This window comes from Pyrgilauda ruficollis, unplaced genomic scaffold (assembly GCF_017590135.1).
Source record: "Pyrgilauda ruficollis isolate IOZ18807 unplaced genomic scaffold, ASM1759013v1 scaffold20, whole genome shotgun sequence".
Lineage (NCBI taxonomy): Eukaryota > Metazoa > Chordata > Aves > Passeriformes > Passeridae > Pyrgilauda > Pyrgilauda ruficollis.
In genome coordinates, this window is record NW_024519207.1 from 6442504 (window position 1) to 6466429 (window position 23926).

At 39.5% G+C, this 23926-nt stretch overlaps 1 protein-coding gene across 5 annotated transcripts in view; it reads left to right on the forward strand.

Annotated features, from left to right (window-relative positions):
* Positions 1 to 23926, forward strand: part of ELF1 (E74 like ETS transcription factor 1) — an 87118-nt gene that overhangs the window by 38223 nt on the left and 24969 nt on the right. For 4 of the 5 annotated variants that reach the window (XM_041466963.1, XM_041466967.1, XM_041466965.1 and 1 more), the window contains exons 2-3: positions 11248 to 11558; positions 19727 to 19901. In XM_041466963.1, the coding sequence (XP_041322897.1) occupies positions 11487 to 11558; positions 19727 to 19901 (247 nt within the window). In that variant the 5' untranslated portion in view covers positions 11248 to 11486. Of the gene's footprint in view, positions 1 to 10838; positions 10863 to 11247; positions 11559 to 19726; positions 19902 to 23926 lie in introns of those variants that run through there. The other variant, XM_041466966.1, reaches the window with a different exon arrangement.

A 23926-nucleotide genomic window follows, 5' to 3' on the forward strand; every position in this document is an offset into this window, starting at 1 on the left:
ACAGGCTGGGGAAAGCAGGTGACTTCTTGCCTGGTGCAAAAGTTCTCACTGATTAATTCCTGTGGTATAACCATTGGAAATGCTCACCTGAGTACTTAATTTCTTATATTTATTGGTAAAGGTAAATGAGGATCTTTGTGGCAAATAGATTAAAAAAGCTTCAGGCATGGTTTGCAAAAACATGTTTTAACTGATAAGCCTTATAAATAAGACTGAAATATGTACCTATATTTTACTCATCTGTGATTGTTAACCACAGTGCTAACTTAAATATAAATAAAAGTGTTCTTCTAAATAAGTAGAATCTCTCAAAGACCAAAATGCTTGTCTAGTGCTGAGTTAGAGCAGCTTACAGATAAGTTAGTTGTCGTGCTTTGTGGTATGGGCTGTACTGGTTCTCATTACAAGTCCTCTTAGGCTTTTTCTTTTTTTTGCTTTGCCTTGACTGTGTCTGTGATTCTTATCTGAAGGAGTAAAAGTTACTTAAGTAAAGATTTAAGTTAAAGCAGCATGTAATTAAAAGCTCTTCTTGTGTGTTTCATCTCTGCTCTCTTGAATTAGCTTGCTCGTAAGATTGTAATGGTCTATCGCCCTATATTCTCAGCTTTAACAACGTGCACCACTGGTCCCAAGAAGGAGGATGCCTGAACAACTCTGGATGAGTTGTAAGAATATACATATTCATTTGTTAAAACTCTGTTTAAGTCCAAGATGCATGATAAGCATGTAGGAAAGCTAAGGTACCAATCATACATCACAAAATAGCTTGTGTAGTCCTCTGAAGCACTACCATTGCAGCTGGTGGCCATGGGATGCTGCTCCTTTTGTTTCAGCATTGCAGGATCTGACTTGCCACTGTCTAAATTGTAGGCCCTAGTCTGTGAGAATAGGGTTAGCAGGACACCTTCCAGAAAGGGAAGTTGGGCTAAAAGCCATCAGGGAGATGGTGGAACAGCCAAGGCCAGGGCAGCAGCACATCCTGGCTGGGCAGAAGGAAGCCGGTGTTGCTGGGAGAGCCGTGGGCTGGAAACACCTCCTCCTTGTGCCATTCTGGTTCCGTGCTGAGAACACGCCTGCCTGCCTCCTGCTCTAGCAACAGGGCTGAGGGGAGGCAAGGAATCAGTGTAATCACATCATCTTGAACCCAGAATGGGGGCTGGGGTTTCTCAGACCTGCTTACTTAAGCAACAAGTGCTTCCAGATCAGGGCTCTTGTTGGAGGTAGGGTCTGCAGGTGCAGGTTTGTTCTTGGGGGCATCTTGGAGCCTCTGTTCTTGGTGTAGCCTGCCTGTGTTCCACAGTTCCTAAAATGAAATCTCACTCCATCATTTAGCTGTGAGGTAAGAAGGAAAAACGACTCCTCTGCTGCAAATGTTTCGTAGGTGATACAGTCTAACTCAGAATAAATGTTTCTCCTGTTAGTAGAAAGGGTTAAGCATTGAGGGCAGCAGGTATAGGCAGACTTAGGTATGTGATATATTCCACTGTTTTGCAAGGTGCTATAAATGTTGGCTCCCTGTAATCTGATACCAGGGTAGGACAGGCTAACCTAATGGAGGAAAATAGACAGCAATGTAAAAGAACTGGAAATTCAAGTCTAGCTGACTAATACCAGCCTGCTCCAGAGGCTTTTGACTGTTCTTTTTGCTGACAGCTGACAGCAAATGAGAGGCAAACATGGCCTAATCTGCTCTGTATTCTTACAGCTTTTTTAAAGACACGGCAAAGGTAAGACCCTTTATATTTCTCAAACTGGCACTTGCTGAATGCAGCCTTCAACATAAACACTGGTGACAAGAATGAAGTACCAAACTGAGGCTTGAAGTCCAAGTCTGTGAGTTTGGGAAAGGGGAGGCCTCAGCGGGTTCTGTGTGGATTAGTTTGTGCCCCTTTCTAGCTGGTGCACACCCATTAAATTCAGATTTCTGAAACTGCTCAAGTACTTAAACGCAGAAATGCAAATAACACAGCACTTCTATGGCTGTGTCAGAGAGTAATTTTGAACTTATTAAAATATTTTGTTTGTTGTGCTTGACAGTCCAGTTAGAAGAGTTTTTAAAAAATTAATTGCAATACAAAATCCACAGAATGCTAAAAATCTGTGTTGCAGAAGTTGTAATGGAGTTTTTGCTGAGCTGGGTCCTGTAGCAACTTTTGCTGAAAAAGTCCTGTGGGAATTTAACTCCCTGATCTAGAATTACTGGTGCTTGGCTGGAAGAGGTTGCCTGGAGTAAGAAACTTTTAACTTAAACTTGATCTCTGCTGTCCTCTTTTTTTTTTTTTTTTTTTGTTTTCCTCTTATATATATATATAGCACTTATTTATAGTGCAGCTAAAAAGAAAGTTATTGGTTTTGGCCATCAGTTTTTCTTTGGTAAGCTTGACTTCTACCTGCAGGTGATTTAAAAATAATGACTGTGCTACTAATTTATGGGCAAAATGGTTTTTAGAGAACGATTGACAGTTTTATGTCAGTATTGGATACAGACTAGCAACTGGTAATTTGTGAAGTTTGGCACCCTTCCAAAGCAATTATATTTAGTTTCTCTGATCTTTCTTCCTTTCACTGCCACTACTTCATTTTCCTCTGTGTATGTGTTAATCAAAAGAGCAAGATCTTTCAGGGTCAAACAGTTCTTCCCCCCTCCACCCCTCTTTTACAGGTATCCTCATATCCTGTTTTAGCTGTGTTGGAGCTCAGCCCTTCAGCTCTTTCTGAAAGATCCAAGGGATCTTTCCCTTAGAAATCAATGAAAGTTGACTTATCTGCAGCTCTGTTGTTATAGATGCTTGTAGGCTTATGGTCTTAATGCTCCATAAAAGGTGCTGTTAAATGCAAGAAATCACTTAAGGGTGCCTTTTAAAACATTTATTTTGTGTCACTGGAATAATACATTTGGTTTGCAAAAATTTCTGAACCCGATTTTGGATTTCATAAATTTACTGTTTTCTTGATATCTTTTTTAAAAACAGCTTTTTGACATTTTGTGCAGTGTGAAAAATAGGAAGATATATTTGATGCTAATGTTACTTATTAATGCTGGTAATTTGGTTATCTTATTACAACACATAATACCAGTCCGCTCCCTGCAAATTTACTATTGGATAAAATAGCATATACTAATTGTTATAGGAGAGGAAGTAATGAGAGATCTTTTGTTTTCCTTTCTCTCCATAATTAGTATCACTTACCACTTGGTGAGCTAGACTAAGTGGACATTTGCAGTGTCATATCCAACTTGTAGTCCATTTATTCTGGTTTTGCAATGTTTAATATATTACTATATTTCTGATGGAGACTATGTAAATCTGAAAGTGCGCGTTTAACAGGAATAAAATTACAGCAAAATCCTGCATTAAGAGACATGTGATTGTAATCTGCATTACTGAAGATTTGTCATGTGTTAAGACAGGTCTTTTCCATTGTTTAAAAAGAAATCCTTATGTATTGGGGCTGGTTTGGTCTAATTACATTGAGCTGATTTTAAAACATTTTACAATTTCCTAAGCTTTTTACTTCTGTTGTGTCTGTAGCAAGGAGTTTGAACAAGTACATCTAGGCTGATGCATTTTTAATTGCTTTTCTTTCATTCTTTCAAAACTAGTTGCTTGTTGGCTTGATTGAATGTCTCCCTGGGAAATATGATCACCTGATTTTCTCCTTTCTCTACCAATATGATGAATTAACTACAAAAGGCAGAATCAAGGGGCAGACCAAGTTAGTGACTGCCAAGAGTTTTGGACCAGCAAACCACACTTCCCAGCCCCTGCATTTACTGGACATTAGTGTGTTTGTGTACCATTTTGCAGTAGGAAGAGGAGAAGCAGGTCTTTGCTATGAATGTTATGTTTTCAGCTGGTCCTTGGATCCATATTACATTACTGCAAAAGGCCATGCTTTCAGAAACATTCCACATAACAAAACCTGATGGTTTTGTTAGGATAAGAGACCTTTAGTTAGTCCTACAGAGACTTCTTAGAAAGATGGGCAGTCATGCTGTTGGTTGCCAGGGAGCTCAGTGTGATGGTGTGCTTGTGGCCAGCATTTTTCAGGTGGTGAAGGCCTGGCTTACACCCCCTCTCCTTTTTGACAATGCTTATGCACAGATGTTAACTTTCCAAGACCAAGATGGTCATACTGCCCTGAGATGTTGGTGCTGCTCCATTCCCTGGCTGGTAGACAGACTCTGGAGTTCTTGCAGGCTTGGCAAACTGTGTGCTGTCCCCATGCACTGCCTGGGGGACACTGTCCTTTTTTGTGGGGGGGCAGTTCATCTTGTTTGTTTGACTTTCAGTGGGTGAGGAGGAGAAGCTCAAACTATATATTTTCCCAGCAGCACTGGGGTGTTGATGAGCAGCAGTGGGTGGAGGTGACTGAACTGGAAGCAGAGAAGGAGGACTTTTGTGTATCCCTTGTTGTATAGAGATGTGGGAGATTGTGGGGGCTTTTTAATCTTTGGTAGGCAAAACAGCTGCAGCAGAAGTTAAAAGTCAAGTCAGCAGAAGGGCACACATTTCATACATATGCTTTGGTGCATATGTGCTGCACGTGCCCGTGGATGTAAAGTGTGTTCACGCAACTGCAGCTGATGTGTGTGCCTGGCTCCATGTGTCCTGCAGGCACGTAGAGTAGGGGCTGTGCTGTGAAGCAACATTACGTGGCTTTTATCTAACTGTAATTGAAATAAGTGATTTATCTGTGACCTGAGGCTTCAGTAACCCAAATTCAATCTGAAAAGTTTCAAAGCTGTATGGGTAGCCAGGTGATGGCTTAACCACTTCTAAAAATTTACTGTGCTCTTCTCTTTTTGGTGTTTAATATGCTGAAAGTTGGGCAGCTGCAAAATGGTGTTTGAATTCACTAAACAGTTTTGATTGGGATGGAAGGAGAGCTGGGGGCTGGCAGGCAAGGAGGAAAGGAGGTCCAATCTCTCACATGATTTAGGGAGGACAGCTGAGTGGAGTTGTCCCATCGTGAGGGATGGGTCACATACCATCTCCTCAACCTCTTCTTATACTATGCAGTCAGTCTATGAAAATGCAAAATTCAGTTATTTTCATGTTGGAGGAATGGGGAAGCAGGAGGGTGGATTTGGACCCTCTATTCCCCCTGGAGTGTCCTTGCTCCCTTGCTTTAGGTCAGCTAACTTTTCCTGTTGAGTTGGCTCTACTTTGCTAGAGCAAACATTGCAGAGAGGTAACTAAAACCCAGCCTGGCCTTTCCTTGCCTGGTCAAATTAGGGAGGCTTGCTCTTAACAGATGCTCAAGCACGATTTTTTTGGATCTCAAGAGTGTCAGTAGAAAAACCTGTCTCACCTCAGTATCTTTCAGGTTGCTCTTGAGGACTGGCCTGTTTGTGGTAGGCTGATCATTTGTTGCTGCAGCATAAATCAATTACTTAGAGTGCTCTATATCTACACACCTACACTGATTTGAGGCTGCCTTGACACATTGAGCATGCTGGTGGAAGAGGATACAGAGGAAAAAAAAGCCTCAACCATGCTTTAATTTTTTTCAGCTTTCCCAGCAGTGCTCTGCCAGGTTGCTGGGTTTGTGTACAACAGCTGTGTTACATAAATGTGCTGAATAAAAGTGACTTGAAAAAATATAAGGGAGCATGGGAGATTGGAAGAAAAAGGTTTTCAGGGGTGGAGGAGTCTGTAAACAGTGGTGGAGCCATTACTGTTAGTAGTCTGGAAAGGAATCTGGCCTCAAATTAAAATATTCAGGCTAAAAGAGGTAGTTACAAAAAAAGAGATGAAAATGTGATTTTTTTTTGTGATGGCAAAGAGCTTGTTGCTTGCAGTTGTGTTTTTTCCTCTTTGGAGTAAACGTCTGTTTTTATGTCAAGTGGGTTCAATTAAATTTCTTTGATATTGACTGGATTTTGTGTCAGTTTGGGGGTTTTATACTTGTTTACATTTAACAGATAAACCCTCTTACTCTCTGTCCTCCTTGCTGTATATGCACTGAGAGCCTGTGGTTTCCAGACGGGCTGCAAAACAGGGATTTATTGATACTGATGATTTCTTTGTCCTTAATGGAAGCTCAGCAAAGGTCACTCTGTTGGCTTTTATTATATCAGCTGCCCTGTGCACAGTTTGCCCTAGGCAGCATGGATGCTCTCAGAAGACTCGAGTCTGTTCCTCATGTAATTTCTTTCCTTCCTCAGTTCTACCCTCTTAACCATGTTGTTTTTCTATCTCCTTTATTTTGTGTGAGCAGTAGAAAGACTGAGCCTTCAGAAACTTTTTGTGCCAATGACATATATTAATTTGTTCTTCTTGTCATTTCATCATTGCAGATGCCCTGGGTCTAAATAAATGTTTCAAATCCCTTGTCTTGTGCAAATTGTGGTATTACTGGATAGTAAAAATTAGTCCATGAAGAATGACACAGAACACTAAACGGTTAACATTTATACTTGGTGTGGACTATATATAAAGATAATTGTTGGTCTGGGATTTCAGCATTAAAAGAACTGCAATATTATTCAGTTTTGCCCTCCTTTTTAAGAAAACCTGACTCTATGATGATACTTGTTGACTCTTCAGAAGGTGAACTGACTCTGGGTTGAACTATCCTTAACCTCTGCTGGTAGAATGGAGTTGGAAATTTGAGTGAAATGGTGTTGTTACCATCCATGTGTTTGACCTCATCTGAGATGGTTCTCAGTCCTTTTGTTCAGATTTCTTTAATCTTCCCTTTCCTCTCATTCAGTCCCCTCTTTTCTCTGTATCCAAGGTGGTGTAGGGAAAGCGGGGGCTCAGTTTACATTTCTGTTAAGTCACAGCTTTGACATTTCTAGGCTAGTGCTAATGCTACAGACCATCTTAGGAAATCAATGGGAAATTCCAATCTCAAGTGATTTGTCTCTGTGTTGAATGAGTGGAACTGTTTCATCAGTAACTCAGAATTCAGATCTGCACTTGAATCTTAAAGCACTAAGCTGGTTTTTATTTTAAATGTATGAATGATCTTATTAATTTCATGAGAAAGGCAGTACAGGATGATTACAGTCATCTTAAATGGGACTGGATCCAGTAGCTTCCTGGAGGCATCTTTCAGCTCATCTGGGATGCTCTCAGTAGCAACACTTGAGTCTTCTAAGCTCGTAGCTGACCTTTAGCAAATTTTTCGGTTTCTGCCTGGTACTTTGGTGTCTGCTACACCTGCTCCAGTGTGGTGCCATTGTTTTATTTGGTGTTCTGCATTACACTGCTTGAATGACAAGGTAGTGTGGCCTATACTAGCTCATATTATCAGGATTTGAAGGAGAGTTTGTGGATTCCAACATGAAGCCTAGTTGCAATAGGCTTCATAGGTTCACCATTGTGACCAAAAACGTTGATTCTAGAGGTATTTCTTAGAAGTTTTGTTGAACTAGCTCAGTCCTCAATGGGCTAGGATATAAAGGTATAAATGGTAAATAGTGGTGGGGAAAAAGTTATGATGTCTAGCTGCTGTTTAGGACAGAATCCTACAGTGCACCTTCTGGGATACCAGAATAGCACGTGCTAAAGCTTAGATTGGCTGAATATGCTTTTTGACAGACTGATTGAGGAGCTTGTTTCTAGATGTTGAAATCAGTAGATGAAGGGGTTTCCAGGGGGATTGAAATTATTTGAGTTCTGTTTCAAGGATTAACTAAAATCAAGGTGTTTGTTTATATTGTTGTGTCTTAATGCTGCTTTTTATGATATATTTGTACAACACTTAGTAAAAATGAAAGCAAAACCTTACTTCCTTCGTGGTTCTGAAAATTTGATGTAAATTTTATGATAATATATATTGAGTTCCCTTTCTCCTAGGACTATTTGTATGTAGTCAAGCTTACTGTGCATGTGAATAGAATTTACACATTTTATGCTGTTTGCAAATAACTTATTTTCTACTTGCAGATGTATGTAAAATCAGGCAGGGGCTAAGTGGCATTACATAGCAAAAACAGTAGTTGTGTTTGTGTTAGCCTATAGACAGCAGGACCCTGTGATAGTTGAAATAATGAAAGCGCAGTTTATAAAAAAATAGATGCGAAGGAAAATATAGCTGGTTTAGAATTCTGCTGGCTTCTGTGAAAAGCTGCTCTTGTTTTCTTTATAGCAGAGAAAGTAATATGGATTAAAGGAAAGCACTCTTGCATTATTCTGCTGTGCTGTTGTTGCCCAATAGATCATTCGCTGTTACTATACACTGCAACAGAAGTAATGAAAAATATCCTGCAAACACAAATAGTCTGAGTCCCTAACCTTTATAAGGTTAGATGTAAAAGCTCACTAAAGCTTGTTCACTCACTTCTCTTTGGATTTGGTACTAATGTTGTGGTAGATGTTTCTTTTGTAAAAAGAATGTATCACTTGTCTTTATTTATAGAGCCCTTGGTGGTTTTGGGGTTGGGTCGTAGGGGAGAAGGAACAGTCTCACATCACTGCATCATCACAGTGCAGAACTCATAAAGCAGCTTTTGACTGACCATTCCTACAGTGGTATCAGACGATTAGGAGTTTCATGTTAGCATAGTGTGACTGGTTTAAGCAGTGTTTGTGTGGATAAAATGCAATATGCTGCTGCAGTCTCTTAAATTATATTAAATCAGGATAATTAGTTTTGCATTGAGAGTTTTGTTGTTTCTTTTTTAAAATAAAAAGGAAACATTTCTTTATGGCTTTTAGTAAGTTTACCGCCACAGCTTTTGTATCTTATGCATTTAGTGTACATTTTGGTATTGTAGTATCTACTGTAAAATATTAATATTTTACAGAATAATTAATAACCTGGCACTAATGGAAGAAAATGTCAGCTCCCAGTGCATGTGGGGAGCTTTTAAAATTTTTAGGGTAGCTTGACCTCCAGTTTTCCTTATATTTAGGAGCTTACTGGGTAGCCTGTGTCTCCAGCATGTCCTTGGTCCCGATTTTGCATTGACTGTATTAATTGTTATTGACCTTAGAAAGTTACTTCGTCTTAAGAACTTGTAGCCTTTGTTCATACATGTGGCTTCAGTCAGTGTACTGGCCGTGATTATAAACCATTGCAGTATTCTGGCTCTGAACAATTAGCTTAACCTCCATTTAAACAGAAGTCTCCATTTGGACAGCTGAGGAGGTTCTTGTGTTTCCCTGTTTGCCTTGTGATCCTTTACAGTGAAGTTGCTCTTCAGTGATTAGAGGGTGTGACTTAAAATATTATTTCATCTTGTTGGATAGTTACAATTTATTCCTAAGCAGGAACCAATATAGAAGGTGTACTTCTGTTACTTTATGTAAAGTTTACTCTATGTAAATTTCCATACCTGTCTTCTCTTCTGAAAAAGTTGGTATATCCCTGTTGGCATAGATTGACCCACTTGAATCGGTGTCTGTAGGCAATATTAAACTATATATTATAGAGCTGTATACTTCATTTTCAGGCTGGTACACAGGATGATAGGAGTCTAGGATGGGCCAAGTTGTGATTACTCCCACTATGCTGGCAATGTGTGTCTACTCCCTAATGGCATCCACATCTTCTAAAAGGCAAGGCCAAATAACTAGATTTAGGGAAGTCACTTGGGATTATATGGTTGCATGTAATGCTTTCAGTGCCATAACTCTGACAAAGTATGGAGAAAGCCTTGTTAACTATTCAAGTCAACCACTAAAATGGCAAGCGTGGGGTTGAAATGGTTCATACAGCACTTCCTTCTCTGTTCATGCATGCAACTCTCATTAAAGCAAATATTCTGTAGTTAAGGTTGTGGCTAATCTTACAAACCTTTTTAACAGCTAATTAGGGCACACTTTGGAAGTTGGGCAGGTTCTCCTTTTTGCATAATCTTGGGTTTCCTGATTTCTTAGAAGGGTAGGATCTAGTGACTTAAATGCCTAAATGCTCTACCATCACTACTTAGGAATTTGGGAATACCACAACCTCTATAGGAAAAGCAGCTGTTACATTTCCTAGAGTGAGGGAGTACGAGTCTCTGACATGATCCTCCCTAATTAAATTGCTTGGCACTGGGGAGAGGAGGATGATGTTAATTTTTTTGAGTTTCAGCCTACTGCAAAAACAAGGGAAAGTTAAACCTCCTGTACAGAGGCAGATGCTAATCATCACCAATGGCACTGACATTGATTTTCCTGTGGGTCTCACTCTGGATCAGTACATCTTACACCTCTGCCCCTTATTCTTTTGTCACAGCAACTCTTAATCGAAGGCAGTTTCAAGAATTTTGCTCAAAATACTAGGAACCACACATTTTTCTTCTTTTAAAATGTATTGATTTAAATTCCTAGGCACCAACACACTCCTTAGGTTCCTAATTCTAGACACCTGCTCCCATTATTTTTTTGAAATGGTAGATTTTTAAATTAATGTCTGGGCCACCTGAGTTGTATATGAAGAGTTCTTTTTGTGCTTGCCTCTTTCCCCAGAGGTGGTGCAGCAGCCTCTTGGTCAGCTCACCCTAGCCGAGTTTACCTTTGGCACTGATGAGTAAGTAACAACACGGGAGCTGTGGGCAGGCATCCTTTCACTCAAGCTGTTTACGTTCAGTAGTTGGGGATTTTTTTTTTCTTTGTACTGTGCAGTTTTTTGACAGTTCTAATTTGCCGTGACGTGGTCAGTGCTGTTTCCTTCCGGCTGCTTGCGAGCCTCTGGTAGAGATAAGGGTACATTTACAGTGCATTTTTAATATGAAGCTGAAGATCTGCTTCATGTAGGAATGCGGGCACTCTCTGGATTGTACAAAGAATTTGTTTCATCATTTTGACACGGGGATTCAAGATCCAGAACATTTTACTTGCAAAACAACAACTTTGTTAAATTTGAACTGTGTGTAAAGAAGAAATGTGATATACTTGGGGTATCCTACAGCTGAGTAGGTCTGTCTGAGTTTTGTATTTTTACTTGTGAATAAACTGTGAAGATGAGAGGTACTAATGAATGTGAAAACTGCATATCTGAATCAAATGAAAATATAGATTTTCTCTTTGTTAACTTTCATAACATTTTCTTAGTCTCATGCTTTTAATATGAAACACTTTGAAACTGATGTCTTATTTCCTGAAACAGTTTTGTTTCAGGTAATGAAAGTTCTCATATATTAATCAGTAAAAGTAATACCTTTGGAGTCACAAAAGTGTCTGACTTCCTTGGACGTAGATAGAACAGTTTTAATACATAGAAATTTTTATTGCCACTGCTACAGTTTCACATTGCTAAAGTAACAATTCTTTGATTATAATTTTTTTATTTTTCCCTCCACAGTGGTAAAGGCTATTGAGGCGGGAAGAACAACTCAGGAAAGGATTTGCCTTGGTTTGTTTTGCTTTGAGAAGAGAAGAACCCAGGAACACTGATGATCTAAGAAACACAAACATTGATACTCGATTCATTTTTGTGAACCTGCCTTTCTGCCCAGCTGGACCTCAGTGAAGCTTTCTGTTCTTTCACATTCAAGAATATTTTTCTTTGTATGTGGAGCTGAGACCTGGGAATGCGTTATTATGGCAGCAGTTGTACAGCAGAATGAGCTTGTGTTTGAATTTGCCAGCAACGTCATGGAGGATGAGCAGCAGGTATGGGATGGTGTAAGAAACCATATTTGTACAAGTTGGTGTTAGGAGTATTATGAAACAGAAGGAAAAAATGTGGTGTAAAACACAAAAAGGAAACATTGAGGTCATTATTGTTGCAGCAGATCTTTGTGCCGTTTCAAAAGCTTCCTGTTGCTTCCTGTAACTTGCATGCACGGAACAGAAATTGGTTGAAATGTTATAACCTCTGCAGTATTGAAGAAACATTCTCCTCCAAAAACATTTTTCCTGTTTTGCTGATTTTTGCCAGTAGAATCCATGCATGTGGGATGTAGAATTATCAAAATTACAGTATTTTATAGTAGTTTCAACTTCTCTAGTGTGCTAGGATAAAATTCTGAGTAGAAGTAATGGTCACCTTGCAGATGACTGGAAGGGGCAGTATGTACCTGCTCACTATCTGTTATTTACAGATTAGTTTCTAAATTGTCTTACTGCATGCTGGTTATTCAGAAGTAAGCTTGAAAGTAATTTACATTGGTTTCTTTTACACTACAGGGAAAATATGTCTGTTTCTACCTACGCAGACTCTCAGTTAGGTGTTGATTATTTAAACCACATCCTGTGAGTCCTGAAGCTTCAGTGTAGGATTTCTATTGTAAAAATCATGCAGCTTCTCTGTAGCTGGTGGTTAATATTAGAGCTTGCATTCATTAACAAGAAAGGAGATGTCTGAGATTTTTTAAAAGGCTAAGTGCCATGACAAACTGTTCCTTTTTTGTTAATGTAAAAAGCATTTATTCTTCTCTCTTAAAAAAATACCCTGCTTTTTGTTTTATGATCTTGTCTCTGGTTTTCTGTATGGCCTGATATCTGGCTGGGTCACTGGCCTGTTTCTGCTGTCAGAGTCATGCGATCATTTCAATGAACTGAGTGTTGTCTGCCTAAAGTGCTAACTCAGTTTTGGGTGGAATTAGTAATGTAACTTCCTTCCCTGTATTTTTCCAGAGTTTGTGGTAGCCTGGGGATTTAGATATGGGAATTGCACAAGCGTAGTTAAAAATGAGCCTTACTTATTACGTCTGCTGGTTGTTAATTGCTGTCTTTACTTTACAAGCCAATAGGAGATGGGAGAATTGAGGTAGGGAGGGCTACTTCAGTGTGGTTCCTGGGAGGGGTAGTGTGAGCAGATATGGTTTTGTTTCGTTTAGCCATGCATTCTGCTTCTTGCAATTTCTTCAGATGCTCACCTGAGAAACTTTAAAAATACTAAAGAGTGCTCAACAGGACAGTAAAACCCTTCTAAGCAGAGCTTTCTCCAGCTTCAGAACAAACTCAGCCTTGATGTTTATCTCATAACCCCACTAAATTCTGGTCTGGATGAAATCTAAGAAAAGATTCTGTAGCATACCCGAAAGGTGGTGAAATCAAAGATGTGAAAGGCTGGAGATAGAGGGTGCATAGCAGGAAGTCCATTGCTCCAGTCAGATGCAAGCTCCTTTTAAATCACTGGGTTCACTTAGTTCAGATATCAAAGATGCAGGTAGCCAGCTAGCTGGCTGCCTGAAGCTAAATCTTAAATGCCCATTTGTAGAAGAGAAGTCCTGCACAGGTGAAGACCTGGGAAGCTGGAACAAAGTTTTGTTTGGCTGAGGGCTCATAGTACATTAGCCCAAAAAGACTGCTTCTTGCTTATACTTGATTGACCTGCTTCTTACTACACTTGTGCTATTGCTACTCATAAAGTCTTTAAGTTCTTCAATTAGTTGTATTTAGGGATGGACGGCACAATTTATGTACTTTGCAAAAATATTAGCTCTGTGTTGGGCAAAAGCATTTTTTTAGATCTTCATTATATACAAAAGGTGCCATTTAACTCATGTTTTGATAATTATGTTTGCAATGCCCCCACAAGCTGGAATTTTAAGAACTTTGGTACTTTTCCTCTTGTCAAAGCTTTGCCTGGAGCTCTCTTGTGCCAAGAACTCTTGGGATATAGGACAGCTGTGGGGAGAGGTTCAGGGTCTAAGTGGCAACTATGCTCAGTGTTTCAGGAAAGTCATAATTCATGGCTATTTTCTATTTTTTTTTTTTTTAAGTCTTGGTTAAACAACCATAAATTATGAACAGTTCATTTGCAAATGTAAGCATTCAGTGGCAGATGCCAATGGGAGGGGCTCAATCACATGGACCCGTGTGAACGGGAAAGGCTCGCTCTTATCAGCTTTATTCTTTGCAGTTTAGAAAATAATGATTTTTAATTTTTTTGTTATTCTTGGAGGGCTCATTTATCACATAGTAGATCTGTGGTGAGGAAGAAAAGAAGTGAAAATATCCTTGAAATTTTCAGAAGGGAACAAGTGGCTTGGGCTAAGGCTACTGATAACCTGTCTGGCTTCTGCTACATATCAGGAATCTAGTTAAAATAGAGAGTTTGCTTTTTTCCCCCCCTCTTTTCTGTGTTTTTGTTTTGTTTGTTTGAATTCTTTTGTTGTTGTTGTTGTGAGACAGAGGATGATGGCACAGACAAAACTGCGTTGGAGTTCTGCAGGCTTTGGCTGAGTCAACACTTCTGCCTAAACCTGCTTCTCTTCCTATCTGAAGGTTCTTCTCTCAATGCCTTTTCATTTAGTCCTTTGTGGACTTTTTGATCAGGACATTCTTAATTTAAAAAACTGAGTAAAAGCCATAGTGGCTAGATCCATAGTAGGAAGCTTTAAATGGTGGCAGGGAGAAGTTGAATCATTACAACCATTAAATTGCTAACATGGTTCCCAGCATGACTGCTCTATGTCGGGCTGTGCTCTCTCAGGTGGCTCTGATGCTTGTAGTAACCTGTGCCTGAAGACCTTCTGTACCTCTGGCATTTGTTTCTCTCTTCCTTTCTTCTGATAAAGAGGGGTTTGAGACCTTAGATTGAGTCATGACTTCTGCACCATCATCTCAAGCCTACCTTTGCTCATCCATGTTCCGTGATATCTCCATGGGCCTTCAGAAAGATTAAGCCACCTGGTCAAGGTGGAAGTCTACATTTTTTTGGCTATTTCCAGCTTCTGCAGAAGGTTCATTCCCTTTATCCATTTGCAGTTTTATGAAGACTTTAAGGAAAATATGAAATCTGTAGTGAGGTTGTCTTCCCAAAAAAGTGAGCCCCATATGTCTGCCTGCAGCATCCCTCTGTGCAATTTGGTCCCTTCTCAGATGCTGGCAGTGGGAGCACCTTTAAAGTGGAAAAGCTGCCTCTGCACAGGGACTGTCAGCAAAGCAAAACTTCAAAAGCTGTTTTCTAGTCACTAAGGTCACTTCCCCTAGTTCTATTTAGGTTTTTGGGGTGTTTTGTTTGTTCTTTTGGGGTGGGGGAAGGGTTGTTTGTTTGTTTTTTTAATATAAATGGCCATCTGTATTGTGAGTCTGAATATTGTTGTTTGGTTTAAAAGAGTTGTTTTTTCCCCTGAGGTTGCTTTCTCCTTTTTTTTTTCCCCATGTAGTTTTTCCCTTCTACTATCTATTGCATATATTTCTTCCCACCCATTACTCACTCGCACAAAATTTATTCCACATCAGTTAAAAGGTAGTCACCTTATTCCTGGGACAAGTTGTCATCCTTAAAGACTTGTAGTATGAGAAGACAGTACCTCCAAAGCAGAAGAAATCCCCTTCCTTATTTTCCATTTCTGTGGTCCGGATGGTGTTTTGATCTTCTGTCAGTTGGTGACAGTTCATGAGACAATTTTCAGAGAAAAAGAGAAACACCTTGCCAGCATGTCAAACACACTAAAAGAATTAGAGAGCAGAAAGGAAGATTGCTGCCTTTAGCCCTTAGAGAAAGACTAAAGGGGTTCAGTTTTCAGGGGACTGTGGAATATAACCAATGCTTTCAGGGACCTGCTCATGGGACTTTCTATGAACTTGATCTGTATGAAGTTTGCATTCCTCTGAATTGGTAAAGGTCTGTCTACGGGGATTTGGTGTCTTAAGATTTGGGAAGGTTTTAGCAGTAGCTCAATTGCTTTATGTGTCCACCAGACATGGGAAATGGGTTGAAGCCAAGTCAAAGCTTTGCTGGAGTAGGGTGTCATATTTCATCTAGAAATTTAAAAATAGACAGATTGTTCTTCTACGGGTCTCTTTATCTACTTCTTGAAAATCATTGCTGACACTTTAATTTGGGACTTTTAAAAAAACTTTGGGATAGTTTACACTCTTCCTTTTTGCTAGGGCTTATAGAGGGATGTTTGTATTTGAAAGAAACCATTTTGCAACCTTGCTATTAGAGAGGTAATTTAATTTGTGTTAATTGAATCACTACCTTGTAGTTCTTAATTTAATGTTTTCCCTGTGTGTAATTCCCATTACACACTAGATTAAAAGGGAGCCATAGTAAAAAAAGGGCTCTTTTGCAGTTCTAAATGTGTACAGTTATTTTTCTGTCTTACAAAACAACAGAGCAAGAGGAAGGTTTAGATTGGCTCTCAACTGGGATTCAGATGCCTTCAGTGAAATCAAGAACATTACCTCACAATAGTCATGTGTACATCTGTGTATATTAGTATTAGCTTTTAAAACTGTATGAAAGGCTTGTTAATGAAATCATAACCAACTGCAAATACTGTATTAAAAAGTAATGGCCACTTCCACAAAAATGCATTTCAAATTAAATTGGTTTCCAATTATGTGAATGCTTTTCTCAATAGGAGCATATTAGAATTTGTTCTTCCCTTTCCTTTTCATGACCATGGCAGGAAGGAAAGTCCATACATTTTACCACTGTAGGGACTGAGTTGAAAGTGGTTATAACAATAGTTTTAAAATAATAGGCCACAAGAAGTGACATTTACTCTGATTCTTCCAGTTCAAAACTGTGATTAAGTTAAAGAAAAGCACATTTAAAGTGTCTCACTAGGAGTGAATGCATTTCTGTTCATCTCCAGCCTTTTGGAAGCATAGTGTGTCAGCAGCTTCCTTGGTAGTCCGGCACCAAGTTCAGATGAAGAGGTATTGCCCTGTCATGGGGGTTTCTCTGCCTGCAGACAGACATAGCAACCATATCAGAGAGTTGTGTATATGATGATTGTTTCTAGATATGGTCAAAATACAGTTTAATCTGGCAGAGCAGTTCAGATCTGATCATATGTATCAAACCAAGTACTTTGGAACTGTGTGAAGCAGCACAGTTCAGTACCATAGGAAACATTCTGGTCAGTAGTGAAGCATATTTTAGAAACATGTGGATGTTTGGGCTTTTGTAACTAGGTTTCATAGCAAAGTGAGTTGGGTGTAATATAAATAGGGCTTTGAGAAACTGATCAGAAAACATGTGACAATCACTTGATTTTATCTGTTTTGTTTATTATTCTGAAACGTTTTTCTACAACTCATCTTCTCAGAGGCCAAGCCAGTGGTGTGAGCATCAGTCATTAGTGAAGGACAGAGCTGAGCCAAAGTAATTTTCTTCTCCAGAAGAAGCTAATGTAAGGCTTATCTTGAGCACAGGCAACTCGATCTGTGCCTGCAGACACTGCAGCTATTGAGCCGGTGCAAGGGCAGAAGCGGGGCGAGGAGCGCGCCTCGCTGCGCAGACGTGGCGGGGAGGAGGAAGCTGGCCACTTGCTGATGAGTGTGCAGGACACAGCTGCCTACACCACCAGGAACGAGCACCCCAGTGCCTCCACTATTCATAGTCAATGCAGAGAAAGAGGTGGTTTTAGGACATGACATCCTATTGTAGCCTAAAACTGGGCAGGGAAATTGTGCCCTAGAAATGCCATTTCTGTCTGTTGGCTGGGAAGGAAACTTGGGGTTCCTAGCTCATGTCCAAGTGCCTGCACCACAGCTGTCTGTAACTTAAATCCCAAAAGTTATGTATTGTGGCATATTACTGAAACAGAGGTATTTAAACTAGTTGTAGAACATAATTGTATCTCAGGAACGAGGCTGTAATGGACCATCCACCTTGTAGCTTATGGAATGTATTGTTGAAAAAAAACATTTTTAAAATGCATGTAGCTTTTTATTTTTCTTCTCTCTTAACAGTGCTTTATCCATTTTTATTGATGTGGCTTTTACTTAATCAAATCTATTTGTTTATTCTTCCCTGGAAGCAAATAGGATGCTAGGATCAGTAAACAAATAGGATGCAAAATGTGAGCATGACTTTTTCTGAGGAGCAGTAGGGACCTCTTGGCCATCAATGATTTCTGGTTTCTCAGCTCCAGCACGATGCAGCATTGGTTAGAGGCACCCGCAAAGGTCTGGGGTAGCAGCTGTCTCATTGTGTGACTTGTTATACACCTATCATCTGGTGATAAGATTGCACAAGAGAGCTTTAACTGGTCTGCACTTTGTTCGTTTTTATTGATCTTCTACCATATTGCTCTCTTTTGAAACATGTTTCGTAGAATAGGTCATTATTTGTTGGGTCTTTTTAAAAATTTTGGTTTTGTTGAATTTTTTTTTTGTTTAGGAGACTGTCCATGATAGAAGCCCATTAAAATACTATTTTTGGTTTTTAGTTCTTCTTTTTTTCCTGATTGCCCTTTACCACACTTTTTGCTGAGGCATTTTTTACAAAACACAGAGCAATTTAAAGTGGTAATTACTGCCTTTTAGAACTTGTAATTGCACTTTCTATGTTCAGTACTTATGGTCCAGACTCTTCCCTAGGGGAGGCTTACTGCCATAGCTGTTGTCTGGGTTGAGCAGATAGCTCTGCTGCCATTTTCCGTCGGTGACGGTGTGCGCAGTGGCAGGAGTGAGAGATGAGTAATTCTTAAACAAGGGCATAATCATACAGTTGGTTTTTTCCCTTGGGTTTTTAACTTCTGTGGTTAAAAAAAACTTCTTCATCTTTCTTCCAATACCAGAAGGGAGCCTACAGGAAAGATTGAGACTATTTACAAGAGCATATAGTAGCAGTACAGGTGGGAGTGACTTCAAACTTAAAAGACAGTTTAGATTAGATATTGGGAAAAAGTTCTTTACTGTGGGGGTGGAAGGGTACTGTAGCAGGTTTCCCAGAAAAGTTGCAGATTCCCATCCCTGGAAGTGTTTAAGACTAGGCTGGGTGGAACTTCGAGCAACCTGATGTAGTGGAAGGTGTCCCTGTCCATGGCAGGGGATTGGAACTAGATGATTTTAAAGTTTCTTCCAACCATTTTATGATTCTATGATCTATACATATCTGTGCTCTTTTGTGGATGGTGGAACCAAATGTACATATACTGGTTTTCTCAGAAATATGTTTTAGAAACTTTTTAGGTTTTTTTCTTGTTTTTAAGCTTGACACATTCATAATGTGTTTTATTTTTGTAGTCAGGGAACCTTAGAGTTACACTAGACTTTCTTTGAACCTGTTCTGCTATCAATCTGCTATGACTTTCTTTCTGCAAATGACATTTTAAAATATTCACTTTGAAAAATACAGTGTCTGTGGTAGATGTTATTTGCTGAAACCTCTTCCTGTTGAGCGGCTGACTTTTCAGAGAGTGTGCTACTTGCTATTATTGCTAGTCAGCTTGATTTCTGTTTCCCAGCTGCATCTTTTCTTCTGTATCTGGTGTAAAATGACTATCAAGACCAAAGGATGATGTCTAAATGCAAACTTTGGAAGGAAAGTGGTGAGGGGGGTGTGGTGTGAGTAATATCAAATTACTAAAGCCATAAGAATTAGAGAAGGAATGTATTACAGCACATACATAAACCTGTTACACCCCTTCCTTCTGTAACAAGTGTCCCCTAAAATGGTGATTTTCAATTAGTGTCTCACAGGGAATTTGGTGCCTGTGAGAGCTTTGTCCAGTCCTCACAGCCACAGGACTCCTTCACTCTCAGCTTGATGGGAAGAGCAAAAGGTGAAGGTGTTTGCAGCAAGTTGCTCACCCAGTATTATTGCCAGCAAAGTTTAGCACTTACTGTGCTGTGCCACTCCTCTGTATTGTCAGCTTTAATGCTGCAAAACTGTGTCGTGCAAGTCTGGTGTTATGTGCTGAAGTACAGCCAGTGCAGTAGATACTACAGCAATATTCAGCCTCTGGCTCCTGGTGGACACTGCTGCTATTTGCTTTCAGGTGCTAAAAATCATCTTTAGTACTCTGTCCTGACAGTTTAATATCCAGGTGGTTTAGTACAGGTCTGTTGAAATATTAGTCATTAAGTGGCTAGATTGGAGGCAGTCTAACTAATATTTTGTGGGTTTTTTCTCTACCCCCCAGCTTGGTGATCCATCTATTTTCCCTGCTGTCATCGTGGAGCATGTTCCTAGTGCAGAACTCCTACATAACTACTCTGGTTTAACCTGCGTGGATGAACCTAGTGACATGATCACTGAGAACTCTCTGGATGTTGCAGAAGAGCAAATCATAGAAGATGATGATATCACCCTCACAGGTTGGCAATAAAACCATCTCTGTGCCGCTTTGCACTCTCTTGGTGCAAAGACATCTCTGTGTCTTTGTATCAAAGTGGCTGTGACTAATGGAGGAAGAAAGTTAAATGACAAAGGGCAACAGGGAGCAAAATGAATAGTGGTATTGAATGCTGTTAATTCTGTACAAGACAGAGAAAATAGCATTAATATTGTTAGCAGGTGGCTTCCAATCCCAGCTGCACAGCTGATAATGGTGAAAAGTTTCATCCATCAACAGTGTTTAAGGCAGAGTCCTGCTCAGAGAACCAACAAGGTTTTTCTTTGTTCTTCCTAGGTTTTGTTTGCTTTTAATTAACGTGTGGTACATTCCTAAGTAAACATATATACCAACAAGCAGGAATATGCAGCTTGAGTAGATGCTGCTTTTAACTTTCTGAGGGTATACAGTTATAAATTGAAATGTGCATGCTAGCATGGCTTACTGGTGTAAGTATACTCAACATAATATTAATTTTGGAACTCTAGTAATGATTCACACCTAAATACAGGGGTTTTTTTGTAAATGCTGTTAGAAAAGGTAGCCTTAAAGATCAACCAATTTCCAAGAGGAAAGCTCAAAAATCTGTCACATATTTTAAAAACAACCCCTCAGTGAATGTATCTATTTGAAGTGCTTTTGCAGAAAAATCTCAAAGACAGGATAGAGAAGTTTTCTTTCAGCCACTATGTCCACACCTGGATTGTCTCCAGGGATGGAGACAGCTTGCTGGTTTCACTCATACTTTTGACATTATTTCCAAAGACCTGCTCTGATACAATCTTTTACTACCAAATGCAAAACAAGAACTCAACATTAACTTGACATGAGGAACAGTTCACAGAGTAAATTGACATGAGCTGTTCTCAGTGTTTTTCATAGTAGTGAATTATCTGTGAACAGACTGTGACCATACAAATAAGTTAGGTTATTATTCAAGAAGGTTTTCGATACTCAAACAGTATTTCATGTTGAGATCTCTTGCCAACTAGCTATTCATATTAATTATTCACACTACAGCTGGCATTTCCCCAGTGTGTTACTTAAGCACCACTTAATGCATCCGTGTGAATTTCATAGCAGATAATTTTTGTGAATCCATATTCACTGTAATATATTGTGTGTGAATTTTTACATGCATGAGTAATTGTGAAACTCCACTTTTGTGAATGTCCTTGTTAACCTTTTTTTTTTTTTTTTTTTTTTTTTTTTTGGGTTGTTTCTGGTCACTTGAGAAGGGTTTGCAAATTGCTGCCAGAAACTGAAAATATTTAATCCTTGTAACTGATGGTGTCCAAGGGTTTCTGGGATACTTTGGAGTCAGACAAGTACGGTATTGTTCCCATCATCCATTATAGTTCAAGAAATCTGGTTTTCTTTAAAGGCAAAGTCCTTAGAATTGAGAGCTGCCACTTTACAGAGATGATTGTTGTGGAGGAGATGATAACGAACTATCTGTTTCACAGTCTCCATCCTGTGCATGCTGTGGATTCCCTTTAGAAGGGGAAGGAGATCAATGCAGGCCGAGCCAGGACCAGCATTGTGGCTGGAAAGCTCCTGCTCAGGACAAGGAAAGCTCAGCCCTTGGCCTCTGGCAGGAAGCTACCCAGCCTGACTGTAGTGGGACAGAATTTGGGGCCCAGAGGTGTGAAGGCACCCTACAGGAGATGAGAGGACACTGAGGAGGGAGGCTCCTGTTACCTCCCTGCCCACTGCAGACAAGCAATGGCTGTAGCCACAGCTGCCCAGTTGAACTGCAAGACTGCTGTGTGGAAGAGACTCTAGTTCATGTACAGCTTGCTGTAGACTGCCTCTGTAATGAGGCTAATTATAGCTGAATTTTCCCACCTACTCTATTTTTCAACTGCTTTTTTTCTTTTCTGCCTTCTTTGAAGTTTCCTTCTTGATTTTGTTTGCTCTGAACAGTGAAATGTGTTGTTTTGCTCTTTGAAGTTAGTACCAGTCTTTTCAGTCACTTCCATGTTATGCCTTTGAGAGAGGATCAGACATCATAAAGACTGTACTAATTCCACATTAAAATATTTATAAGACTGACGTTAATAGCAAACAAAACTGAAACCACCATAATTTATGACCAAACATTACTGAGCGATGACTGCTTAATATGAAGGATTTAGGTTTTTTAAAGTGACTAGTTTTTCAGTATTATTTTATGACTGCTGTCCACTGGGCTTCTCTTTTCTCCTAGATTAACAGAAATTAGCAATAAGCCTCATGAAACTGAAGCAATCAGTTTTTAGGGATCTATCTGCAGAATAGTACACGCTGATAAGTTTTTTCGTCTACAGGATGTAGCTTCGGCCCTTCAAAAGCACATCTATCACATGTTGTTAATTGACCTGTCTTATAAATTATAACTTGAGAAAGCTGTAAGAACAGCATCTGTTGCACATAAAGCCCTACTGAGACATGGACAGCAATCAGCTTTTCAGCTATATTAATGCTCATGCTGTAAATTTTTTTTTTTTAATGAATAGACAGACGTACCTTATCACCCTCATCTTTAAAAGCACTTTTCCCTGGAAGAACTGCGATGGCAATTTTATAGTCAGTTGTTGCCAGTCATGGGATTTTAAATGATTAACTATCATGTAGTAAAGGGTAATTAACAAAATTAATTGGAATATTTGGCTTTGAATGAAGTTTTATCTCTAAAGGGAATATTGAAAATTTTTTTTGCTGAAAAATACAGGGGTTAATATTTTGTGCAGAAGGACTCTAGGCCAACTTGTCAGAATGTACAATTGCTACACTTTGTATATCTTATTAATATGACTAGTTATGAATATAGGGTGCACAGGAGGGAGGAACTAATTGGATTATGTAATTCCTGAAAACATTTTTTTTTTACATTCTTGTTATAATTTTTCTAAATTTTGTCATGTTTGCTGAGTTTTTTTTATTGAAAACCACAATTAATCAAAGTCTGTCATTTTGTCATTCACCTGTTCTGGCATTGTTTTCATGGGATCAGAGAAGTGGCTTCACTGGGACAGTTTGGGGGGGAGGGGATGAGAGAGCAGGGACAGAAAATTTGCATTTAGATACCCTGTGCCATGGTCTGAATAGGGAGCATGGAAGTCTGCATATTCATGGATCAATAATGGTACTTAATAACCAGTTCATTTTGAAGTCTGGTACCATTTGCCTTGTACCTTTTGTGAAGCTCTAGCAGTCCTGCACAAACACAGCTTCTTTGGTGGTCATTTCTGATGCTACCAAGAAATCCAGAGTAGTTAGGTAGAAACTGAACTTCATAGTGTTAATCTGTGAGGATTGTGAGTTGATGAGATGCAGGTTGTAAAAAACCAGGTTTTGGTTTCAGTTACTTTGTAAAGAAATTATTCACAGCTGCCTGTAGCTCTGGTAAAACCAGAGGGATTTTTTTTATATACCTCCTCAATGAGATAATTTTCTTTACAAATTGTAAGGCCTTATTTAAAAAAGAAATGGTGATTTGCAGGTCTCCTGAAATACGTGTGTTTTTAAACTTAGTTTTCCAGTGTCAGATAACAATCAGCTAAGGGTGGATACTAAAATGTAAGTGCTTAAATTTAACAGCCAGCTATTCTGCAAAAGGGGGTCTGTCCATGTGTAATGGCTCGCTTCTTTTAGCAACTTCTGGTTTCTTCTGACATAATTTTGAGGTTCTGCAGTCCCTGGTTTTGTCTCTACTAAAACCAGCAGTGAATTTAAACACAGCTATGACTAGCACAGCCTTTATCTCAGCCTGAACAAGGACTTGTGTTGCCCACTCTCCAGAAACCAGCAGTGAATTTAAACACAGCAGTGAATTTAAACACAGACTAGCACAGCCTTTATCTCAGCCTGAACAAGGACTTGTGTTGCCCACTCTCCAGAGCTTCCAGCCACCAGGGAAGCAATGGGAGTGGGGTAGCATTGCCCAAGGTGGTGTAAAAATTTTAAAAAAGACACTAGACAGGAGTAGGGGAAGCAGGACTTTGAACTGAGGCGGGGAACTTCCAA